The 25,896-nt window shown below is 33.4% G+C and overlaps 1 protein-coding gene across 5 annotated transcripts in view; it reads left to right on the top strand.

The window, feature by feature from the left end:
- Window positions 1-377: 377 nt before the first annotated feature.
- Window positions 378-25,896, top strand: part of LOC111064485 (ubiquitin carboxyl-terminal hydrolase 32) — a 236,805-nt gene continuing 211,286 nt past the window's right edge. For 3 of the 5 annotated variants that reach the window (XM_039443336.1, XM_039443335.1, XM_039443338.1), the window contains exons 1-4: window positions 379-634; window positions 7,729-7,853; window positions 8,252-8,360; window positions 15,314-15,435. In XM_039443336.1, the coding sequence (XP_039299270.1) occupies window positions 574-634; window positions 7,729-7,853; window positions 8,252-8,360; window positions 15,314-15,435 (417 nt within the window). In that variant the 5' untranslated portion in view covers window positions 379-573. Of the gene's footprint in view, window positions 635-7,728; window positions 7,854-8,251; window positions 8,361-15,313; window positions 15,436-25,896 lie in introns of all 5 variants that reach the window. The other 2 variants (XM_039443339.1, XM_039443337.1) reach the window with 2 other exon arrangements.

Here is a 25,896-nt window from a genome sequence, read left to right as displayed (position 1 = left end):
AAACAAAATTACGAAATAGTCGACATGATCTAGTCTAGCCTACTCCTATATAGACCTACATTTATATTTTGTATCCTCAGTCGATTCTGAACATTCTAGAGGTTATTTCAATGAGATAAATATTCTCACACATACCTCATTCAATTTTCGTAAAAGTACCAATTGTAATGATAATTTTATATTGATAGAAATCAATTTGAATAAAAAAAAAACACATCTATTCCTGCAGTGGCAGACTGGCTCTTCTTGAAATCTTGCTTCTCTCTGTCATGGCTGCCCTTAGTTGGCCGTGTAACACATTGAGAGCGCTGTAAGCACACCAACAGCCACTCTATGACTCTATAGTTTACTATAATAGCTCGTTGCACCCAATGTATTCAATTCAGAATATCAGAATCAGATTCACGCGTAAGATCTCTGTGGTAAGATCTTTAGTAGGCCTAATATCAGTAAAAATGTCATAATTTTTTGCGTTAATTAAATTAAGAAATGAAGATTTCTTCAAAGTTTTTGATGAAATTGATTATTATCAATGTTATTTTTAATTTATTTGTGTGAAATTCGTTCAATATTATGGGAAATAAAGGCAGTAAACCAATAACAACACTAACCTACGAAGATGCAGTCAAGAGGCGTGAGTACAGTGCCTACATTAATGTTTATTGCATTTCAAATATCCATTATATCTCTCAGACTAAATTCGTATAATCTTTAGTTTTCATCCTCTGGATGAATAAGATTATTGATTCGCAATAAATTTTGATGATCATTCGTCTTTTTGACTATCACTGCATAGGTACCTTAACCTACATTTTGTTAACACTTGATCAAACCTAGTTGACTTTCTTCATTATTATAATATTCAATCTATTTGTATTATGTTTTGATATCTTGAACATTCTGCTCATTCTATTTGAGATTCCGTCGTAATTTTATTGATGCTAAATAGGTATATGCCCTTGTTGGATTAATGTTACATTATTTGATTTGAGGATAAGAGGAAAACCGACCATGGATTTCGGTCTCAGACTTCATTGATTATTTTATTAATGAACTGCATTCAGTGATAAATTGAGTATTCATTTTCTGTTAAGATATCTTGTATTAAACCATTGTTCACTTCAATTCAATGTGATTTTAACTAATAAATTGAGATTAAACATTAGGTTATGGATTTCGGTAATCAGTCATAACACTGGTACCAGAACCAACTCAATTGAGCTTCTCAAGTGTTAAGAGAACTGTAGTAGGCCTATCTATTTCTACTAATGAACTTTGATTTCATTAATTTGTGGCGCTTGGGTGGTTTTATAATCATTAGGCCTATCTTAATATTAATCCTTGTTCTGGGGTGGTATTTCTTAGTTGAAGACTCTAAAATACTAAAATGACTTCTTGAGAAGTGTTATACATGTATCTACAGATAAGAACTATGAAAATTTTAAATTAGTGTTTGTTAGTAAACTTAAAAAAATGGCAAGTTCACACTTGAATTTGAATGTAGTATCACTAGCGCAATATACCTCTCAATTACTATTGTAACCGTACCTCATGCCCTATTCCAATAAAGTACGAATCCTACACACAAGGTCACTTTTTTGTGTTATGAATTAAGAACATACTCTTTATTGTTATTAAATATATGATGTTCTTGAAGAACAACATTTGCCTATTTGTGTATTATTATCTCAATGGGAAAAATGAGTTATTAGGCTACTTGATATTACTAATTAATGTGATGTTCTAATTAATAGAAAATGGTTTGGGAAAGCTTTAGGCTATACAATGAGTCTACACAACTAAAGGATTCAGATTGAAAATTAACTATTAAACTATCAACTAAATTCGCATGGGATTTATTCATCGATGTGTAATAATAATAGAACTACCTACATCAAAATGTCCAATAAATAAATCCATTTCACTACGGTACGGTATCAACTAGGAACTAGCGAAGGTATAAAGGTACAATTCATTAGAGGCGTCTCGAGACGCGTGGCTAGAGCCGTCACGGCCAGAGCACATAACCTATTAAATTCATTAGATTCGATGATTCATTCAATTCAATTTTATTTACACATAAAATTACAAATTTATACAATATTGATAAGTTACAATAAAACAATAAATATAAAGATAAATTACCTTACTATTTTGTATAAATTGTAACATTATTAAAAAGTGGAATCCCCCAAGAAGACTATACGACTGTGAATGGGGGAGAGTTCCTATGAGCAAGCTATTTACAAAAAGTAAATTAAGTTGAAATAGTTATAAGCAAAAAAATAATATATATTCATAATACTAAGTTAACCTAACATTTATGCTATTTATGATGGAGTGCAATCTACAGACAATTGCACTTCCCTACCACTGTTTTTGTCACCATTTGTGAAGAGTGCTTAAATGGAAAGAGAGAGCTAAAAAAAAGAGCAAGAGGACTCAAGACTGTAAAAATTTATCTATTAAATTGTAGAGATTTGAGAAACATAGGAATGGAGTAAGCCCTCGGTTTCAGCCCAACCTATGCCAATCAACCATTTAAACAGCTTCCTTTTATACACCACATTGCTGCAGCTCTCAGCCTCCCTGATATCATTGGGCAAATTTCTATAGACGATTTGTTCTAGATAGTGAGGAGACCTAAGTTCTATTCCGTGATATAATTGAGGTGTTGAGTTCATGGTTATTTCTGTGTCGAGTTTGATAGTTATGTTGAATATTGCTGAGTAGTTCTATTTTGTGTTTTCTGATGTACGTGAGAAGTGTTTTAATATACAGTTGTCCTAAATTGAGTACAGGGAAGTCCGAGAACAACAGCGATGTGGAATATCTGGGTTCTTTTTTTTAAGATTTTTTTTATAATGGTGCGCTGGGTAACTGAGAGAGGCTCCAGGCTAGCAGATGACACCCCTCCCCAGACAATGATACCATACTGTAACACTGACTGAGCATAAGCATGGTATACTCTTTTACTTAATCTGGTATCAAGTACTTGGCTCAACTGAGATAGACCATATTTTTATATTGATCCACTCGGTCAATCACCCCGCAAGCACATGATAAAGATCCAAAATCCCCACATGAGTGCATTTTCACCTGTCTCATCCCCGGGTCTGGTTGGTTTCTTGTAACAACTGGCAAGTACTTGGTTTTGCCAAGATTCACAGTGAGGTTATTATGGTCAAACCAGTTTTTCATTTTGGAAAGATCTTTAGTGGCATTTTCATAAACTTCTTCCCATTCCCTACCTGTAGAAATAACCACTGTATCGTCAGCAAATAGGAATATCCTGCTTTTAGTATTGAGCCGGGAAATATTATTAATATATATCAAGAACAGTACTGGACCCAGCTTACTACCTTGAATGATGCCATAGTCTACACCATTCCTATCATTGTCTTGACCATCAATCTGAACAAATTGTTGGCGTTCACAAAAATAACTTTTGAACCACTGAAGAGAAGTGTCCCTAACTCCAATAGCTTCAAGTTTATTAAGAAGCTTGCCTCTATCTACTGAATCAAACGCCTTATCCAGGTCCAGGAATGTCATGATAACTTTATTTTTAATTTTAACTGACTCTATTATGTACTTGTTTACCTGAAATAATGCATCATTGGTGTTTTTATCTTTTTGGAAGCCGTATTGGTTATGTGCTAGTATGTTTATTTTCTTTTAAATATTCCATTAATTGTATTTTAATGCACTTTCAATGATCTTTGACAGAGTAGATAACAGGGAAATGGGTCTATAGTTTGTAGGTTCGTTTTTGGGTCCTGATTTGTGGATTGAAATGATCTTCGCAATTTTTAGGTATTCTGGGAACTGTCCTGTCTGAATGCTAAGATTCACTATGTGGTGTATTGGGTTTATTAGTGTATGAAGGTTGTCTTTAATTATTCGTGTTGGAATACGGTCATACCCGGGAGCACTCCTGCCTTTGAGGCTATCAATTACTTTTGATAATTCCTCTTTTGTCACCTCTTTCAATTTGAAGACAGCATCAACCACGTACTCTTGATCTCTGATCTCTGGTTGCCCTACTGGATTCAAGGATCTAGTGAGTATGGACCCAACTGATGTGAAATACTGATTAAAAGTATTTCCTTTGATATGAATCGTGAAAACATCATAGCAGCCAACACTTCTCTAATTCATCTGCCGCCATGACGTTCATACAACAAAAAATCCAATGAATAATCAAATTTATAGGTTATGTGTTGTAGGCATTACGGCTTTAACACAAAGGAAAGAACATAGTTTGTTCCTTCTTTATTTTGTGGCTCTAACCACGCGGCTATAAGCAGGCGTGTCGAGACGCCTGACCACATGACTCGACACGCCTGCTTATAGCCGCGCGTCTCAAGACGCTTTCAAGGAATTGCACCTTAAGGCTGTAGATAATAATAGTAATCATAATAGCCTCTTGTACACTTTTACTAAACACAGCAATAATCTTCACCATGGTATTTTATTTGCACTACATCTCTCACCGTTTTATACTGATACTGCAGGTTACTACTAATAATAATAATCATCATCATCATCTTAGTTTTCTATTATTTTGTTTTCTAACAACTAATTTAGGTTTTATATTGTATTGGCTTATCGGTTTTATATACTGTATAACCTATGTACTTTCTTTGTGAGTGTATGTTCATGCGTGTGTGTTCTCTTTCCGGTTCTTCATCTATTGGTGGTAGTACAGGGGCGGGGGGTTTGGTTACTTTGCTTTATTTATACTGTTCATAACTAGGCTATATATATATAGGCCTACTAGTATTAACAAGTAATAAATACTATACTCTGTGCAGAATTACTTCAGACTTGGGATGGAAATGCGCAGCAGAGAAAGCATACAGCGGGAGGGATACAGAGGCGCGATGTTGCCGTTTTGAAGCGGCCAGCGATTTTCAACTTCTAGTGATTTTTCATGTGCTCATGCTACACATGCGAAGTTTCCTGTCTGAAAGCGTTCAGATGACTGACAAATTGGCAACTGCGCTTCTACCAATGACTAGTAATCACTGTAATTGGCTGATCTCCTCCCTCCACTTCTCTGCTCTGCATATTCCTCCAAGTCTGAAGTAAATTTTTACGGACTATAGTAGTAGTCATATCTCATGTAAAGTGTAAGCCCAAGTTGCTTTTTTTCATCAGATTGTGCCACTGAAAAACTGATCGTATTTTTATTTCCAAATAAGCATTATTCTATTGTTATTGTCAGGCGGTCTAGAAATGTGTTCAGCAATGTGAGCAATCGCCAAGGTCGGAAATTTTGAGGGGCGCGAAAAATTGTAAAAGTAAATGCTTTATGTTTTTAAAGGCGTCATATTGTCGCGAAAACATAGAATATTTAAATAATGCCAAACAGAAACAAACGGAACAAATCAGATCCAAACTGAGAAAAATATCTTTACAATCAATACAATATGCTATGTTTTGGAAATTAAATTTCTAATCAAAAAATAGTAACAACCCTCAAGAATATTTTTTCAAGCATTCACAATATTCAAGTAATAGCTCAAAGTTATAAAAAATGATAACCCTACAGGATTATAGAAAACACTCGCACAGGAGGATATGAGAATGAGCAGCCCTCTTCCACAGCATAAAACTGATATGGAAGTTGTTGCAGAAGTAAGATTTTCCATGGTAACTAATGCACAAACATCAGATACAGTCACATCAGAGAGTAACAGAGTACATGTTCTCTAATTCATCTCTATCCCTCAACAAAGGTCAATTCCTGAGATGGAAATTGACTAGGGATTTTTATTCTTAATTTTAAAAAGTAGCTTCAACTGTAGTGGCATTGCATTGAAGTACTTTAGGGTTAGAAAAATGAAAGTTTTCTTGAACAAAGTACAGATTGGTCTAAAACCACGAATATTAATATTTTTGGTTTGTCTTGTAGAACGAGGCTCAACCACCATATGTCACAGTAGTCAATCATCATTGCCACTGATAGAAAGTAGATAGAAAAGCACTTAAATAGTAGATAGAAAGCACTTTATGCACATAGAGGTTCCTCAATGTAAGAATACCAAATCTATGGAACAAAGGAAAAGTACTATCACGATAGCCCACACCAGTCATTATTCTTATACATGAATTTTGCAGTTTTATAATAGGTCAAATTGTTGCGTAATAAGTACTTTCCCAACAACTTGAACAGTAACTTATTTTTGAATGAACAAAAGCATTATTATTTTTTTTTATGATTATGATTATAAATATCTTTTAAATTTTTGAGATTGCAAAATTCCTTCAAGGAATTGTACAAGGCACGGAATTAAAAATGTAGAGATTTTTTAAATCTTAGTACATGATCTTTCCATGTCAAGTTTTGATCCAGTAAGACCTCCAGATATTTAACGACTGGAACACTCAACAGCAGGACAATTAAAGTTGTCATGGAGACAATCGCAGGAGTGAACATGAACAGGGACATCCAATGTCTCTGACTACCCACCAAACTAAATTATAATGTAGTAGTTTTTTGTATGTTCATGGATAACTTATTACAAGAAAACCAAAGAGCCAGCCTATCCAAGTCATGCTGAATATCCATGCCTATCTGATTTATGGTGTTGGCATAATATTACAACGCAGTGTCAACTGCAAATGCTGTTATCTGTCCTTTAAAATTACCTCCAAATAAATCATTAGTATGAATCAGAAACAAAATAGGTCTGATTACAGAACTCTGTGGTACTCCGTAATTGAACGTAATTGAACCACCCAAGAGGTGTGTACCCCTGATGCCAGTTCTCCATAGTTTTTGCAAATGAAGATCATGGTTGACAGTATCGAAAGCCTCACTGACATCAATAAACAATCCTGCCGCCCTTCTACCCTGCCCACTATTCAAACAATCATAGATATTGTGCAGAAAATTTTGGAGAGCAATTTCAGTATTCAAATCCTTCCTGAAGCCAAACTGACTTTTTGAAAAAAGTTATTTGCATCCAAAAAATATAATAACCTCTTCTTTATTAGTTTTCAAATACTTCAGATAATGTAGGTAGCAAAGAAATAGGCCGTTAATTACTCTTTATAAATCGGTCACCTCTCTTGAGAACTGGGATCACTGTTACTATTACCAGAAACAATAGAAAGATTAAATAAGTGTGTCAGAGGCCCTGCAAGAGACGGAAAATTCTCTTTTAAGATTCTGTCAGTGATTATGTCATTACCAGACCTTATGTTTATAAATAGTTTATTTATAATCTCGAATAATTCAAACAGACTCAGAGGATTAATGAAAATACTTCCGTTAATATGATCACCCTTAATTTCTTCATCATATATCTGGATTACTGGCCCTGATACTAATGGACAGGACCGGGAGAGGGTCTCAGGTAGCTCAATAAAATATTTATTAAATATATCTGCAACCGATCTACACTCCCTGATCATAAAGTATCCTCACTTGAACGTATGCCGTGTTTAACCTTACTTGCTCCAGGCAAAACCTCACGCAACACTTCCCATTTTTTTCATGCACTTATGCAATTGGTTTGCATAATAATATATTAATATCTATTGATGCTGAACATGTTTATTCAAATGAAACTAGGTAAAAATCGTATTGCTTGTAAGCTAGTAGTTTTTTGTAGAGCAAGAATTTTAAATGTGCATATTGTAACAGAATTTCCAGATTTGAGTTATAGGCTACGAACTATTTGAAGTATTCTAATGATATTCCTTTTTTTCCTAAAGTTACGGACACGGAACTTAAACGTCTCCGAGATGCCTTCAAAAGATTTTCTTGCAGTAATGCAATCACTGATAAAGTTTTTATCAGAGAAGTACTTGGTGATGGAGTTCCAACAAACGTTGCAGAGGTAGGTTGGATTGGAATGATCATATTTTCATATATATCTCATTCTTGTGCTATAAATTCAACTGTTCCTCTTTATTTGTTTGTTTCTGTTCAATGTGATGATGTATTACAAAACAATTGGAAAAAAGTACATGGACCAAAAATAAATGGGTTCTACAATAATTATTGTTATTATACTACTTATCTAATTATTTTTGTGCTATAAATTCACTGTTTTTCTTTGATACCGTACTGTCTAATGTCATGATTTACGAGTATTACAAACATTTGAAAAAATATATATATGAAAAATATGAATAGATTCTCCAATTCTTGATCCACTTATTTCCCACTATACTTATCCCACTATTGAATGGATTATTGATACCAAATGAATTGATTTTGTTGTTTCTATTGCAGTTTTTGTTCATTGCTTGTGGAGGGGTACCAGACAAAGGGATAGCATGGAAAGAACTTCTGTGTGGACTTGTTCTGTTGACACGAGGTGAAAAGGAAGAAAAGTACCGATGTAAGAAAATTTTCACATCAACTTAGATTCTTAAATAAATTTTCACATTCTTAGATTTTTGCTTGCCAGAATAAGTTTAATGAGAAGTATACAAATTTAAAAATGAAATTATGAATGGTACTATAAAATTATAGTCTTTGTATGCATAAGTCAGAATTCCATTAGTTTTATCTATTTAAAAAAAAATGCCTTCAATTTGATAGTTATGAAATAATTATTGCCAATTGAAATTGATATGGCCATTGTGTGTAAGTCGGAATGACTCAACTTCCTAAAATATTTATATCTAAACTCATCATGGAATTTAATATTCTACAGCTGAAGTATATTTTGAGAAACTACAAAATTAGAAATCAAACACGTTTTGTCACATAATAAGAATGTACTAATACGAGATCTTACCATAGAGTAAAAATACCGTTCAATAATCTAATACCTAGATTATTTACCTCTGGCTTTACATAGGGGTTTTAAAAGTTTGTGTTTGGAAATTAATGAATTCTGAATTGTTTTTTCTATGCTTTTCATTAGAGTTTAAGCCTATATAGTGTATATTGATATTATTAATTAATTCTTTGATGTAATGGAATATGGAAACACACTACAGGAAGTTTCAAAAGTTACTTCACAACTTTAAAATTTATATAAATTCAATGAACAAGGTTTTATTAGAAATGTATCATAGTACGAAACTGCGGTAGTTTAATTGAAAATTGCTTTCTCCACTGGATTGAAGCGTGCGTGGTTGTCAGTTAGAAAGTGTTGTGTACCATATTCCAGTGAGTGTCATTCTTATCAATATTTTTATCAAAAACTCTTGCATTCAATCCTGATAAACTATCCCTGTTATTTTTCATATTGGATAAAGTTGGGCTGTTGTAGCACTCTTGGGTCCAGTGGAGAAAGCCATTTTTAATTCAACTACCGCTAACACTTATGGCACAATTTCACTCTATCAGAATATTCTTATATAAAATTTAAAGTGTTTTCATAAGAAAAAACCTTATTTCATCAAATTCTATGAGTTTTTAGTTGTAAAGTAACTTTCGAAACATTATATTTTTAATTTTTCTACTGTTTTATGTTTGCAAAACTTTTTAACAAAAAACATCGCGTAGATTCATCAAAACTGGCAATGATATCGTAAGAATCGAAACTCAAGTTTTGAGAAAACTTTTCCACCACATAGATTATTCATGCTTGGAATTCTTTCGAACAGGAAAAATTTTTTCACCTTTATGAAGGTTTCGTATTTCATTTCTAAAAATATTAATTATTAATACAAATCAAATAAATGTTTAACAATGCTATAAGATAAATTGGGAAGGCAAGCTGTCTAGGAGAAGGTAACTCTAAACAAATCTAAACAAACAGTGTTAACTGCTCTTTACCGTAAAAACTCATTGTTACGAAACCTACACTGCAGCCTCGGACGGATCGGATTTCAGGAAAATCAAAACGGCAAGCAAAAAAACGTAATGATTTGGTATTTGGAACATGGAATGTGAGGACAATGTTTAGAGCAGGAAAGATAAATGAAATTGCTGAAGAAATATTGAAATATAAGTTTGATTTGGTTGCATTGCAAGAGGTGAGATGGAAAGGTCAAGGAAGAATTGATAAAAGCAACTACTCTCTCCTGTATAGTGGTCCAGAGCAACGAACTGGGATGTTCTGAACCGGGTTCATTGTGGCTAAGAAGTTGAGAGGAGCCCTGATGGAATTCGAAGCATTGATTGAGAGAATGTGTCGAGTACGCCTTAAGGGGAAATTTAGAAATGTTTCTGTTCTTTCAGTCCATGCTCCCACGAACGAGAAAAATATTTCTGAAAAAGAAGTATTCAATGAACAATTGGGAGAAGTATGTGCTGAAATATCTAAATATGATCAATTGATCATTATGGGAGATTTCAATGCCCAGATTGGAAAGGAAAGTTACTTACAGCAAGTGGCAGGGAAGTATACTCTGCATGAAAAAACAAATGAGAATGGGTTTCTTCTTGGTCAGTTTACCATCAGAAATGACATGCAAATTAAGAGCACTCAATTCCCACAAAAGAGTATTTATCTTGGAACTTGGAAATCACCAGATGCAACAAAAATCAATCAGATTGATCACGTGATAGTTGACCCCCGTAATGCATCATCAATTATTGATGTAAGAAGCTGTAGGGGACCTAATCGTGACTCTGATCATTTCATTGTGAAAGTAGTAGTGAGACAGAGGCTGTCAATGGCGGGTAAACAAAAGGTTATGCCTATAAGATGGGATGTTGAAAAGCTAAAGAGTGGAAGAGTCCGTAGTGAATACCTCAGATTAATACATGAAAAAACTTTGAGCTCTTCAGAAACAAATGGTGTTGAAGAAGTATGGACAAAGCTAGCCAATGGCCTGAAGGAAGCAGCAGATGAAGCAATTGGTCAGAAAAGATGGAAAAGGAATGAGGGATGGTACGATAATGAGTGCAGGAAAGCAATTAGAGAGAAAAATGAAGCCAGAACTCGAATGATACAAAGAGAAACAAGAAGAAATTATGAAGATTACAAGGAAAAACGAAGAATTGCCAATAGAACATGCAGGACAAAGAAAAGAGAAGCTTTGATCAGACAGTTAGAAGAAATTGAAAGCTTATATAAACAGTATGAGACGAAAAAGTTCTATAGAGCGATGGAAAGAATAAATAAAGAAAATAGACCAAGAATTATTTCCTTCAAAGACAAAAGAGGGAGAGTTGTGAATGGAGAGGATAATATCTTGGAGAGATGGGCAGAGCATTTCAGAGAACTGTTAACAGTAACAGATATCAATGAGGAGAATGTACATGAAGGAACAGGGGAGCCACTTAGTTTTGAAGCGGAGTTTGTTGCAGGGCCAACATTAGAGGAGACAGAAATGGCTGTAAAGCACCTAAAGAATGGAAATGCAGGTGGCCAAGATAATATATCGGCAGAAATGATAAAGTATGGTGGTGATGACACAGTCAAGAGAATACATGAGCTGATAAGTATGATATGGAGAGATGAAACTATGCCTCAAGATATAATATGATATAAATGTCCAATTTATAAAAAAGCGATAAACTGGACTGTAATAATTATCGTGGAACGTACGGCTGTGAATCTTGGACGTTAACAAAAGAAGACAAAACCATTTAGGCGTTTTTGAAAGGAAAATCCTAAGAAAGATTTATGGTCCAGTTAAAGAAGGAGAGGAGTGGAGGAGAAGAACTAATTCAGAGCTGGAGGCATTGATAAAAGGCCGAAATATTGTAAAATTTATAAAGGCCAGCGGCTTAGATGGTGGATATAGAGGATGAAGACAAGCTGTAGTGGAGGCGGCCAAAGCATATATTGGGCTGTAGTGCTGAAAAAAAAAGAAAAAAGAAAAAACTAAGATAAATTGACAGAAAACCAAGGTCATTGTATTGAGGAATCCAAGAGTTTACATGAGTTTTCTACAAATTTGAAGTAAATTTGTACAATTATAAATTAATTCGCCGTAATTTAGAATATACATTACAAACTCCTACAAACGGACAATAGGAATATTATCGTTCTTTTTTGTTTGTAGTAATTTTGTTTTGCAGAGGATAAATATTATGCCTACTCATATTTAATACGTGCCACGTTTCATGAATAAGTGGGTCCACTATCTACTATTGTTGTGCCATATTGTATTTGTTTTTCTGTAAAATAAAAACATATTATATTCTATTCTATGTCTAAATTATTATAGGTTGAGATATAGATGCAATTGTCAGCATTTGGGATTCAGGGAGATTATTAAGCAGTTAGGAGTGTTTTTTTTTATGCAGGCATGAGATTTCATTCACACAATAAGATGTTGCAAATTATGAAAGCTGCACTAAACAAATTCTCTAGAATTAGCCGCTGTTTTCCAATAAATATTGAAAGAATAATTTATGTCTCCATTATACAAAGTGTAATATTCTATGAAATTACAATGCATAGTTTAGCACCAGTATATTAAAAGTAGCCGTTGTATGATGTAGTTGAAAAAGTAGCAAATGAATTGTTTAATGGAATTGAACCTTAATATTAGGTATCATGAAATCAGAATCTCGTGCAAAATACTATATATTTGTACAATATTATATAATATATTTGTACTATAAAATACAAATATTTGTCTAGACACTATTTTGAAGACGAATTTAGAGAGATAAATCAAACAGAATATGGCTTGAGGAATAGGTTATTTAGAGCAGAGCGATTAAACAATATCTATGTCAAGAAACTATTAAAATGTAGAATTCCTTACTTGTTGAACGCTTTGCCATCGGAATTGAAAAAAAAATACAAAAAAGAAGCGAAACAAAAATAAAACTGAAGAATTACTTTATAAGACTTGTGTAATGGAATGCTATCTTAAAGATATGTTAATTAATTTAATAGGTTAGTTAGTGTAATTTAATTATGAAAATATATCCTAAAGGTTTATAAATGATTCCTGCTAGCACATAAATTAGTAGACAATAATAAACAGCACCATACATTGGGAAACAGAAAAATAAGAAGCTATAGATAAATAAGAATGATTTTTATATTGTAAACTATAAATTATTTTAGGAGCAGTTCAAAATCTATATTACAGTTTACAGTATCATAAATTTGTCTTTTGAATGTTAGGTTTTTTTGCTGTTGCTCTTAGTTCTAATATTGTGTGTGTTGGTTCAGCTGTTCACGGCCACCCAAATGCCAGAGACGATGTCTGACAGGTTGAGCACCAATTTATTAGATTATAGAGTAACTGATGGTAAAGGTGATTCAAGTGGTAGGAATTGGAACTGTGAATATGAAATCCCAGATGAAAACAATAACAAACACTTTAATAGTTATTTGTGCAACTAGTGCGCAAAGTGACAGTTTGCTGCACCGAAAGAAACGTTTATGCACGAGCCATAGGCGAGTGCGGAATAAAGGTTTCTTGAGTGCAGCAAACAAACTTTGCACTTGTATTTCACATTAAATTTTTCCTTAAGTTACTATTGAATATAAAAAGTGATTAATTATGAGTAAAATTCCCTGAAATCCATCAAATGTTTTTCTGTGTAATTTTGTTATTAATAAAAACCTTAATTTATTTGAAATAAAATAATGATAATTTAATTATAATGATTAGTAATTCAATTGAAAATTTATTTCAATCAATAATTGGAATAAACCAATTAATTTGCAAATGTAAATAGTTTTCAATTCCTAAATAATTTATCAACCAATCAATTTAAAAAAAAAGTTTTAAATAATGTATGATAAATAAAATCAAAATGTATAATTGAATATATATTTCAATATTTTATATTCGTCAGTATTAGTATTTATAATAATATCTATTTATTTAGCATTTATTGAATTATTAAATTGGTTAATTAATTATTCTATCATTAATTTTCATTTCAATATTTAATATTTTTATAAATTATATTATTTCAAATAATAAGAATATAAGTAAATTTATTGATTATTAATTCATCAATTAATAATTCAAAAAAATTTAATTTCTAATTTTAATAATTCATTTCAATATTTAGTTTGTCAAAAAAATTTAATTTCTAATTTTAATAATTCATTTTAAATATTTAGTTTGTCAAAATTACATGAATAATTGTTATTGAAGTTGAAATTTCTCAGCAAAAATTCTCATTTCTATAATTATACAAAAATCAGAAAAGTATACAGATAGAACAAATTTGCATTCAAAATACACAGTCAACAACAATGTTGATAGCTGATTGGGATGGCTGCAAAATGGCTGAACCGACAAGCGCGCGATTTAGTGGATAGAATTGTACCTAACTTCGTTTCATCTAGCTAAAAACAGGATTCAGATATTTAGACTTATGGTTAACTCAGATTACTGAAAAATACTATAAGTAAACTAAAAAATATTTATAAAATAACATAGACAACAGAAAATATTTTATTGTAGTATATTCTAATGTTGTTTTATTAATTTTATTTACATGGATTTTAAACAGTAATTATTCAACCTCAAAATTCGAATTTCATAATGTGTGTTTGCTACATTTCTCATTGCTTGGAGTTGAAATAATTATTACTGTCAATAGGAAAGAAACATTATTTATTATAAAATGATGAGAAGTTATTATGATTTAGATAAACATTATTATTGTTTTGGATTTCTAGATTGAGATTTTATCATAAATATGTAGCCATACAGCCATTGATGATTCTTATCTAACCACAGACAATGTTACCAACTTAATTTTTATTTTCCTGCACTGGTGCTCCATATAACCTACTAACTATTTTGCGTTGTCATGCTGCAAAGTAATACTTTGCGCACTAGAGCGGAAAAGTGATTCTTTGCGGCCTGCAATCAATGAAGAAATGGTCACTTTTCAAGGTATCTGTAGGAAAAAATTTTTTTTTTCTTCATTTTTATTAAATGTTTGTCTAAAATGTATAAAAACTATTATGTTTTTGAAATTTGGATACTCCTCAATTAGCTCTTAGCTAAAGGAGTAATTAGAGCACTGTATGTAAATGATGCTATCCAACTTCAAATGAAATAAATGGAATTTAATAATAATAATATACAGCCCGCATAGTGCGCCAAATACTGCAGTGCACTTGGTAGACCCCTGGAAAAAAATACGTAACAGAAGGTACAATAGTGATTATTGAAGGAGGTTGCATGTCAATGACCATCTTCTCATTAGTATTTTCCGGAAATGCGTGAAAAATTGATAAGATAATAATAATCATTATTATTCTTTATTGATTCATACAATAATTACAAGATCAAAATGATAGGGAGAGAAAAAATAAGGTAACCTTGAGCTTTTCTTCTCCCAAATTTAGATAAGGTTACACATAGTCCGAATTAGGTTATTATTTTAACTACAGTATTTATATTATATAAAATCATATGTAATCGTGTGAATATAATATTTCTATTTGTTTTCCAGTTGTTTTCAGTTTGTATTGCAACGAGAGTGGAACCCACATAAATCAATATGAATTTCAAAAAACAGTTGAAAGCCTCGAATCAAGATTTGTCCCTGTGTCTGTTTCTACGCTGTTTCACAAGGTAACCAAAAATAATTCTTTGAGTCTCATTTTTTCTGCTTTTGCACTTTTTGAAATGGCCCAATATTTATGAAGTTTGTAATAATTATACTTTACATGAATGATTTGAAGTATTGGTTCGATCTAAATCATCTGACTCTAAGTGCAAAAACTAGATGAGTTTTATTTAGTTATAGAGGGGCAGTTGAAATGCCATTTACTCTATATTATAAATGTGCGGATTGCTTGAACAAAAAAACTGGTGTGGTACACTCACACAACTTTCCTTGCTCATTGATCTATAAGCCTCATTCTTAAACGAGGATAATTTCGGGGAATAACATTATGCCGATTGGCGGCTAAATAATTAAAACTATGATTATACTATTGTTATTGTTTTCAGAGTACATTTTCCTTTTTTTGAATTATTATGGAATTTGAGGATTTTTTAAAAGTTGTCAAAACAGCTGTTCTACAAATAAAATATCGACATGTGTTCTTTTGAATAAACTGCTCTACCTACCTACTTCACTCACGAGAAGGAGGTTACAAAGTAAATTTCTCAGGGACCCCTGTTAGTTTCCCAGGGAGGAGAATTATGCCAGTTAATAGAGCTGATGAATAACTATACAGGGTATGAATTTGAAAAAAATCGGTCAAGTCATTTTTGAGAAAATCGTGATAGAAATTTAACAAAATTCATTCTTCTCAGGAATATTACGGAGCTCCTGCAATTTTCCCAGGAATGAGACTCATGTCAGTTGATAGGGCTTATAAATAGCTATCTAGGGTATAAATTTGAAGAAAATCGTTAGAGCTGTTTTCAAGAAAACCGTGAAAAATATGGTTTTTTAGCCAATATCCGCCATTTTTTCCGCCATTTTGAATTTAATTCTATTGAATTTCTTATTGTCGGATCCTCATGGTACAAGGACCTTAAGTTTGAAATTTCAAGTCAATCGGTTAATTAGGAATGGAGTTATCGTGTTCACAGACACACAATTTGATAGCATTGAGAAACTAAAACGATTGTATATTAAAAGATTGTTCGCTTTGCCAAATAACACACCAAATTACATGTTGTTTCTTGAAACGGATGAAAGGCTGATTTTCGAGTATTCATTGAAGCTTCATTTTCAATACATCAATAAAGTTTTGAAAATGGAAAATGATAGATTACCAAAGATTATGGCTGTGGAGGTAATAAGGAAGAAATGTTTTTGGTACAAGGCATGGATACAAATGGCAACAGAGTGCAATGTTAATTTGGATTTTTCCGCTCAGAATATGGGTAACTGGAAGAGTGAAATGTTGAAATTGTTGGATGGGGTGAGAGAGAATTTCAGGGAGGATCTTTTGAGAGGTGCAACGGCGGCAAATTTTCATATTCATTACAGATCACTGAAATTGGGTCTAGGATCTGCGAGCTATAAAGGAGCTGAGTAGCCATGCGCTTATAAAATGGGTGATGAAGGTAAGATGTGGATTGATAGATTTGAACTACAAGCCGTGGTTGGAAAATAGAGATATGCGCTGTTCATTATGTAACACAGGGGATAACGAGGATATTTTCCATTTCCTAGCAGTATGCCCCATTCTATCAGAGTGGAGATGTAGATATTTGGGAGCTATTGGGCTTAACCAGGAAGCATTTATTGATTTTTTGAACGGCAAGGATTGGGTAAAGCTGGCATTATTTTGTAGAGATGCTTGGCGCTATAGGTGGCAATTAATTCAAGAGTTTAATTACTGAGGTATTTCAATAATTAATAGTTTGGTTTGATATTAAAATACTAATGAACCCCTATTATTATTGTTATTATTATACATCATCTCAATAGTTGTCAATGTTTGTAATTGAGGTCAAGTTGGTGCTCTTTCGTTCTCATCTAGATCATTTCCACTCAAAGGTAATAGGCCTATATACTTTTGAAAAAGAAAGAATTAATCCACTTTAATTTAAGAATTGAAATAGCGTAACATGGATATTTCCTTCTTACGCATGCTTGGTTAGTGCCATAGTAAGTTGTATATTTTGTAATTTAGTCATTGGGTACTCTTTTCCGACTTTTTTCTACTCAGGTTGTTTAATTTAATTTGTGTATTATCAAGAAATTTGATCATTATGTATTATTTTGACTTTATTATTATTTTTTTTCATTTAAAAAAATGAAGAAAGAAATTGGATCACATTAGAAATATAAAATGTTAGAATGCTTCTGTTTTATCCAAAGAGAGCTTTGTCCAATGAGAGTTTTATCCAATTTAGGCTATTTATTTTATTTTGATTTGAAGAATGCGTGTTCATTTATCTTAGTAATTCGGAAGCCATATTATAGCCTTAGTAAGCCGTATAGTGTATGCAATATTTTTAAATGATACTTCTGGTAAAAAATTGTTTTTTTTTTTCAATAAAGCACTTTTATATCTATATCTATCCAACACACACACACACACACACACACACACACACACACACACACACACACACACACACACACACACACAACATACAACACACACCGCACACCACACACACACACACTAATTTGCAACTGAGATCACGGGAAAAGGGAAAATTCGTGAATTTTCCACAGGGAAAACCAGCAAATAATATTTGCTATTAAAAAAGACAGGTTTCTAAGAATTTTAGAAAGGATTCGCGGGTCTGAAAACCCGCGACTAGGACGATCTCGAATCTGAAACTGAGATCCTGGAAGGATTTTAGAACAGGAAGAATTACGAGAGAAAGAGAAAGGACGTCGCAGTCTGAATGACTTTGACAAGGAAGTTCTCAAGCTGTACCTGAGAGCTGGAAGGATTTTAGAACAGGAAAAATTAAGAGAAAGTAAGAGAAAGGATGTCGCAATCTAAGGACTTCGACATGGAAGTTCTCAAGCTGTACCTGAGAGCTGAAAGGATTTTAGAACAGGAAAAATTAAGAGAAAGATAGAGAAAGGACGTCGCAGTCTGTGACTTCGACAAGGACGTTCTCAAGCTGGACCTGAGCTGGAAGCGTCGCAGTCTGTGACTTTGACCAGGTCGAACTCAAGCTGCACCTGAGTTCTCTGGGAAAAGGATTGGAATTTTCCTACTAGGAATTACAGCAAGTCAGAAACTGCTAAGCAGAGTTAAAATACAGGGCCACTCTAAAGTATGAAAACTAAGCAAGGAAAATTTACTATAAATGATAATAATTTCTCTGCAAGGACAAAAATTAATCGAGAAAACTATTCTCAAAAAGGACAGGGATTTCCCCACAAGAATAAAAATTAATTGAGAAAAACTGTTCTTAAAAAGGACAGGGATTTCTCTACAAGAATAAAAATTCAATTGAGAAAAATTACTCTTTAAATTGAAGGCCACCTTACTACAGAGAAGGAAAAATATACGGACTACCAGTCCTGACATACAATTACCTGAATCGACGTGGATACTGATATGGAGAATAACGAACCGATACCCACTTCCCATATTAAACTTAAACGTCGTGAAGCGACAGAGTCGAGACTTATAAATTAAGAACTAAAAAATAACCAGCTACAAGAGCCTAGTTATATTTGTTTGTAGCACCTAGTTAACTGTTTGTAGCACAAACTTGAGATCCCTTACAGGTTTCAAAACCAAGGATAACTCGTTCACCCCCAGTGATACGAATTTAGGAAAAATAGCCAACAAGTTGGCAGCACTGATGGCTGCATGAAGTTTAACTTAGAGACTGTTCGTGTTATTTTTCTCATTTATTACTAATTTCGGGATTCTAGTTTCATCTAAAGTACATGTGAACTTTCATCTGTGGTCATGATTGAAGGCAGCGATCAATCAGAGTGAGTTTTTGGCCCTTCATCTATTTTCGAGCGTGTTTTTAGTGATCTAACCTATTAAATGACAAGGACTAGAAACTGTGGAAAGTATCGTTGAAACACCAATTCTGGACTTTGACCCGACTTGACTAAATCTCAACAGACAAAAAATTACCTCAATAATTCTCAACCCTGCGAGAGAATATTAGTGCTGTAAAATAGACTTTCAAACAATTTCGGAAGCTCCCTTACGCTTGATACTTGTTGCTTCACCCAATTGTATCTGCTGTTGCGCGTTCTCACCCTTTTTGAATGAAAGGATGATACAAAGCTTACAATTCCAACTGCGTATCACATTGCACAGGTGCTTCCTGTCCATTTGTGTCATTATTACTAGTGATCAAAGAACTGCATAATAGTGGTGTCTTATCTTGACCGTTACCGTCGAGCTTAGCTGTGATTCTTATCAGAACTCTAATGTCAATAGTACCGAAGACAATACTAGCCTATTTTCGTCAAATCTAATACCGTACTATCTGATAGCCTACCTGCTGTATATCTGTGATTAAAAAAAAAATAATAATATGTCAGTCACTACTTACAAAACTCCAAGAAATACCATAGGCATATATCATGAAAAACAATGTTATAGAAGAAGCCATCCTCTAATCAACGGCGATATAGTGTGGAGATGTATTCATAAGGGCTGTTCAGGTACAATTACGACTGATTCAACATTAGGAAAAATAAAAATTTCTACTGTGAAGCATGTCAATCATCCGATACCTCTTACTCCAACGAATATTATGAATAATGATAAGAACTATGACAAAGGAAATGAGAAAATTGAGAAAGTTAAGAGCACGGCTACCCTTCAAAGATTGTCACTCGACTCAAGAATAATTAATAACCGGAAAGTTCAAGTATGTAGCACAGGATGTCAAACAGATGATTTAATATTGAAGGAGAAAGATGAATTAGTCACTCGTGTTAATGAGCTGCTAATTCACCGGAACGCACTTATTCAAGAGATACAGAATCTTAAAGATGATCAACCGAGTGTTTCACAAAGCAAGCAACCGGAAAAAGATAACTTTTCTGAGAACTCTGCGTTAAAGAAGATAGCGGACCTAAAAGAGGAAATACGGAAGCAAGATGTTATTATCAAGGAAATCAATGAACTTAATGACTCTATAACCAACAAATACGAATCTCTGCAACTCCAAGTAAAAATGCTCACAAAAATCACCTCTAAGAATCGCTCAACCTCTTTCAATCCAACTAGATTAGCTTCGACTCCAACCGACCAAGTGAACTCACTCTCAACCAATGCACATGTTCCCTATAGGAAAATCCACTTCTATGGTGATAGTCATAGCAGAGATCTCGCTATTATAACCAATAATCGTCTTACTGGAACTGAAGTATTTGGAATCTGCAAAGCCAACGCCGGCTTACTGGACATTGTGAACTGCGGCTCTATTGGGAACGGTTTGGGGAAGGAAGACTGCTTAATCATAGTGGCAGGTGCGAATGATGTAGCTGGAGGCAGAGTCGATACTATCTACAAACACCTAGAACATGAGCTTTCAAATCTCAATCATACTAACGTTGTCTTTGTAAGCATTCCTCTGCGACGTGATATACCACTTTCTCACACATACTACAAAAATATTGAAGCGGCTAATACATATATCTCCGAAGTGGCAATTGGATTAAATCACGTTGAATTCTTCGACATAAATGAAATCATGCACAGTAGACATTTTACGAAACACGGATTCCACTTTAACAGTAAAGGGAAACAGATGCTTGTCTCATCACTGATAGAGAGACTTCTCTCAAGATCAACTTCATGGCGGAGGCCACCAGTAATACACCACTTTGAAGCTCCTAGCAGAATCAATACTACCCCTACATCTCAGTGTGCAGCCACAAATAATGCGACAGATGAAGAAGAGAGGATGAATCGCGACTTGGTTGCTGTTGTTCTCGATAGTGCAGAGTGCCGGGATACGAGAGAGAGTGAATCTTTACAATTGGACACAAACTGTCAGTCATCTGCTGAGCTCATTCATACCGGTGGTGATGATAATGACTCTAGTGTTGTTTTTGTGAATGGGAACAATTTTTTAGAAGCAAGAGAGATGTAACTCATTCAGATTCACATACCAATGATAATAGTCATAACAATAGCAATAATAATGAAAACCATGGTAATAATAGTGTTAATGATATCAATAACGATGATAGTAATAATAATGATAATAATAATGATGAAGGTAAAAGTAATTATAATAATGATGAAAATAATAATAACAATAGTAATAGTAATAATGATAATGATAGCAGTAATAATAATAATAATAACGGTTATAATAGTGATGGTAATAATAATGATAGTAGTGATTATCATAGGTATGATAATAATGATGATGCCAATAATAATAGTACTAATAATATGCTCAATTCTCAGGATATGATAGAGGTTTCATTCAGTGTATTTCACTGGAATACTCAAGGTATCATACAGAATAACAAGCTAGACGAGATTAATTTGTTCATTGCCAGTTTACAAAAAAAGCCTACCATTATTTGTTTAACCGAGCACTGGGTAGGAGAAAACAACCTCTTCCTTCTACATAGATTTCACGAATATAACCTAAGTTCGTACAATTTCAGACAACAAAAAATAAGAGGAGGGTCGTGTATCCTATCGATAGATAGTCTATCTTGTGAAGCTATACCTGATTTTCAGAATTTTTACATTGAACAGTACTTTGAGTGCTGCGGAGTTAAAATTAACGAGCATTTTAATCTAATTGTAATTTGCATATATAGATCTCCTAACAATTCCAGGCATTCCTTGAACATATTTTTTGAAAGATTGAATAATTTGTTAGAATTCTGTTTCAAAAAGTATCCCAAATACAAAAGACTTCTCTCAGGTGACTTCAATATAGATATAATGAAGGAATCAATAGCACGATCCAGATTCCTAGATTTATTACAATCTTATAACTTGTTCCTGCATGCACTACACAGATGATCCGACTAGACTTACACCGGGCTCTAGAACATGTATCGACAACGTAGCTTCCGATTTTGACCTACGACAGTGTAATAGTACAATCATTGACAATGATTTATCTGATCACACAGCACAACTGGTTGACATTCCAAATAAACTGCTTACTTCTTGCAACCGAAACAGATCAAATACAAATAAAAAAAGAGAAACCTTTAAAACAATAAGAATATTTTCGAAAAATAATATTGATCTCTTCAACACCATTCTATCAAGTGAGAGCTGGGAATCGCTTTTTCAATTGAGTGATACTATCTCCGACCCTAATATTTTGTACAATAAGTTTCACACAATGGTAATCTTATATTTTGAACAATCTTTCCCGCGAAAACCTCATACAAAAGAAAGATTACTCAACTGTGATAAGGGATGGATTACATCTGGAATACGTAGATCATGTGCCAGGGCCAGGGAGCTACACATGCAAGGCAGATCACGTGACTGCTCTGAATTCAGAGAATATGTGAAACAGTATAAAAAAATATTGAACAGATGTATTAGACAGGCGAAAATAATATACAACAGCAATAGAATAAAAAATTCTGACAATAAGACAAAAATGGCGTGGAAAATTGTTAAGCAAGAAACAGGCATAAACACTAAAGAATTGAATCTATCTAAAGTATTTGAAAAAACTCCTATAGAATCCACACTGAACTCATTCAACAACTTCTTTGCTAATATTTGCCAAACACTCAATCTAAATATCAACATGCATGCAGCTCTTGATTATTGTAGAAAGCAACCAGAAACAAATAATATTCTCATTTCATTTAATCCAGTCACAGAGCATGAAATAATTAATCTAATGAAAAAAATGAAGGCATCAAAGGCACCTGGATGGGATGAGTTCCCTCCTTTCCTCTTAAAGAAATGTATTGTAAACTTGGCTAAACCCTTAACCTTCCTAGTCAACCAGTCTTTTAGATATGGAGTGTTTCCCGATCTCTTAAAGTACAGCAGTGTGCTACCCTTTCTGAAAAAGGGAGACCCACAGGACTTTGGAAATTTTCGACCCATAGCAATACTATCTGTATTTTCAAAAGTATATGAAATGGCGGTCGCAAGCAGGTTGACTGCTCATCTTGAAAATAATGGATTATTTAATGAGAATCAGTTCGGTTTCCGTAGGAGCAAGGACATTGTAGGTGCAATTTATGAATTTGTCAGGGTTATGTCGCATGCGATTGACAGGTCGCAACATGCTGCTAGCATCTTCTGTGACCTGTCAAAAGCTTTTGATTGTGTGAATCACGAGATATTACTGAAAAAGTTAAGCTATTATGGAATACATGGCACCGCTCTAAAATGGTTCAGCTCATACCTTTATAATAGGCAACAATGTGTGAGAGATAAATTGTCCGCTAAATCTTCTTCATATGCTTTAGTCCCAAATGGAGTCCCTCAAGGATCCGTACTAGGACCTTTGCTTTTCTTAGTATATATTAATGATCTGACAAGTGCTGCACCTGATATAAGATTAATTATGTATGCAGATGACACAACTGCTCTGGCAACAAGCCCCGATCACATCACTCTTGCAAGTAAATTGAAGAGTGCACTGTCAGCAATGTCAAAGTGGTTTGAAGCAAACGGTCTATCGTTAAACTATAATAAAAGCCATCTTATTCAATTTAGCTCTGCTCGTAATCAAACAGCAGTGAACAGAGTACATCTTCCAATAATTGAAGACAGTGTTGAAGTGTCCTCTTCAACAAAATTCCTGGGACTTATAATAGATCAGAGTTTTACTTGGAAGGAGCATATTCAGGTCCTTGCAAAAAAACTAAATCAAGCTTATTTTGTAATTCTCACCCTCTCTCACTCACTAGATACAAGAACGCTCAGACTAGTAAACAAGATCTGGAAATTTCTGGTTATGATGAATCTGTTGCTGGTGATTTATAGGGGTTGACGGCGATGGTGATGATGTACATACACAACTACGAGTCCAACAAAATCTTATTCTAAAATAGAATAAATTCGCTAAATTTTATACTGGACGACGGTTCTCCCTCCGTCACAAAAATTCACTTTGTGACAGTGTAAAGAAGGGAGTTCTATATTTGGGTTGAAAATTCTTTTTTTGCGTTCTGTGTCCACTATCTGTGCTAAAAACCATTTACAATGCATTAGTAAACTCTAAATTGCAGTATGGGGTTACATTGTGGGAAGGTACTTAATAAATAATCTAATCTATTAGGATATTCATCTGTGAAACCACTGTTTATTCAATTTTTCAATGCAATTTATTTTTACACACACATACAAGTTTAATACAGAGAATAACAAAAAGAATTCATGCAAACAACAACACACAAAAAGTTAGTTAAAGTGATGCTGTTCAAAGGAAGTCGAGAACATGCTCAACCCTTTTTTCTCAACTGCTTGTGTTTCCTTTGAGACAACTATAAATGTATTTCGTGTTATGAGGGCTTCCTATTTGAGAAGTGGTAATCTATTGAGTAATATTAAAATATATTCTCAAAGATTGCGGAATACCCAGACAACTGTGATACAAAGACCATACACAGAGGCTTATAAAAATCATTTGATTACTCAGCTCCAAAAGTGTGGAATAAAATTAAACCAACTGAGGAAAATTTGAGGTCTAAACACTTCTTAGAAAGGTATATCAAGCAATTTCTCATGAGCATTGTTGATATTGAAAATTGGATTAGATCATTGGGTTAATGGCACTATATTTTTTCAAGATTTATTTTTCTATTACTTTTTTCAAAAATAATATTTTTTCGTTATTGAGTGAGTATCGGGCTTGACTCACTCTTATTTTTGTTCAGACCAAGTTTGGTAACCCCAACATAATTTTCATTACAGGGGTACCACACATTATTGTTTCTTGTATCATACAGTACAGTAGGCTAATTATGTAGTAATATGCAGAGTGTTTCAGAAGTAGTGTCGAACATTCTAGGGTATTGTCCCTGGATGATAGGAGACTACAAATGTCGTATTTTAAGTGTCCAAAACTCAGCGGTTATCCTTATAGCTGCCAGTTAGTTTTTTCACTTAGGAATTTTCATCTCAAGAACGATATGATGTATTGATCTGAAATTTGGCATGAATATTGCTATAAAAACACGACTTAAAAAAATAAAATAAGAATATATGCTATAAAAACTCAACTTTAAAAAAATAAAATAAAACATTTTCGACGTAAATTTCCAAAATAGCGGCCATTTTTAATTTCTTTATGCCACATTTTTGAGCCATAGCATTTGATAAATTTCGCTAATAATTTTTCTTGTAATATTGTACTGTTTTTCATGAGGAACAATAAATTCTATTCCATTCTACATTATGTTATTTATTCTGGGCTTAAATAAATGAAGGAGAGAAATAACCATATTTATAGAAATTATTAGAATTTCCAATTCAAATAATTATACATTTTTATAAGAGTTCAGGAGAGGGTTCACATTGAAACAAGTTTGTTAGTTGTTTACTGTCGATATTTAAATCACTACTATGAATGAATATTGTCTGAAAAATAAAATTTCAAAAGTCATAGTGAACCCTCGTTTATCCGGTTTTGATGGGACCTGCGACATGGCGGATAAGCAAGTTACCA

The sequence above is a fragment of the Nilaparvata lugens genome, chromosome X (assembly GCF_014356525.2).
Source record: "Nilaparvata lugens isolate BPH chromosome X, ASM1435652v1, whole genome shotgun sequence".
Taxonomy (NCBI): domain Eukaryota; kingdom Metazoa; phylum Arthropoda; class Insecta; order Hemiptera; family Delphacidae; genus Nilaparvata; species Nilaparvata lugens.
The sequence above is the reverse complement of the archived record's forward strand: the minus strand, read 5'-3'. Positions and strand labels throughout refer to the sequence as shown.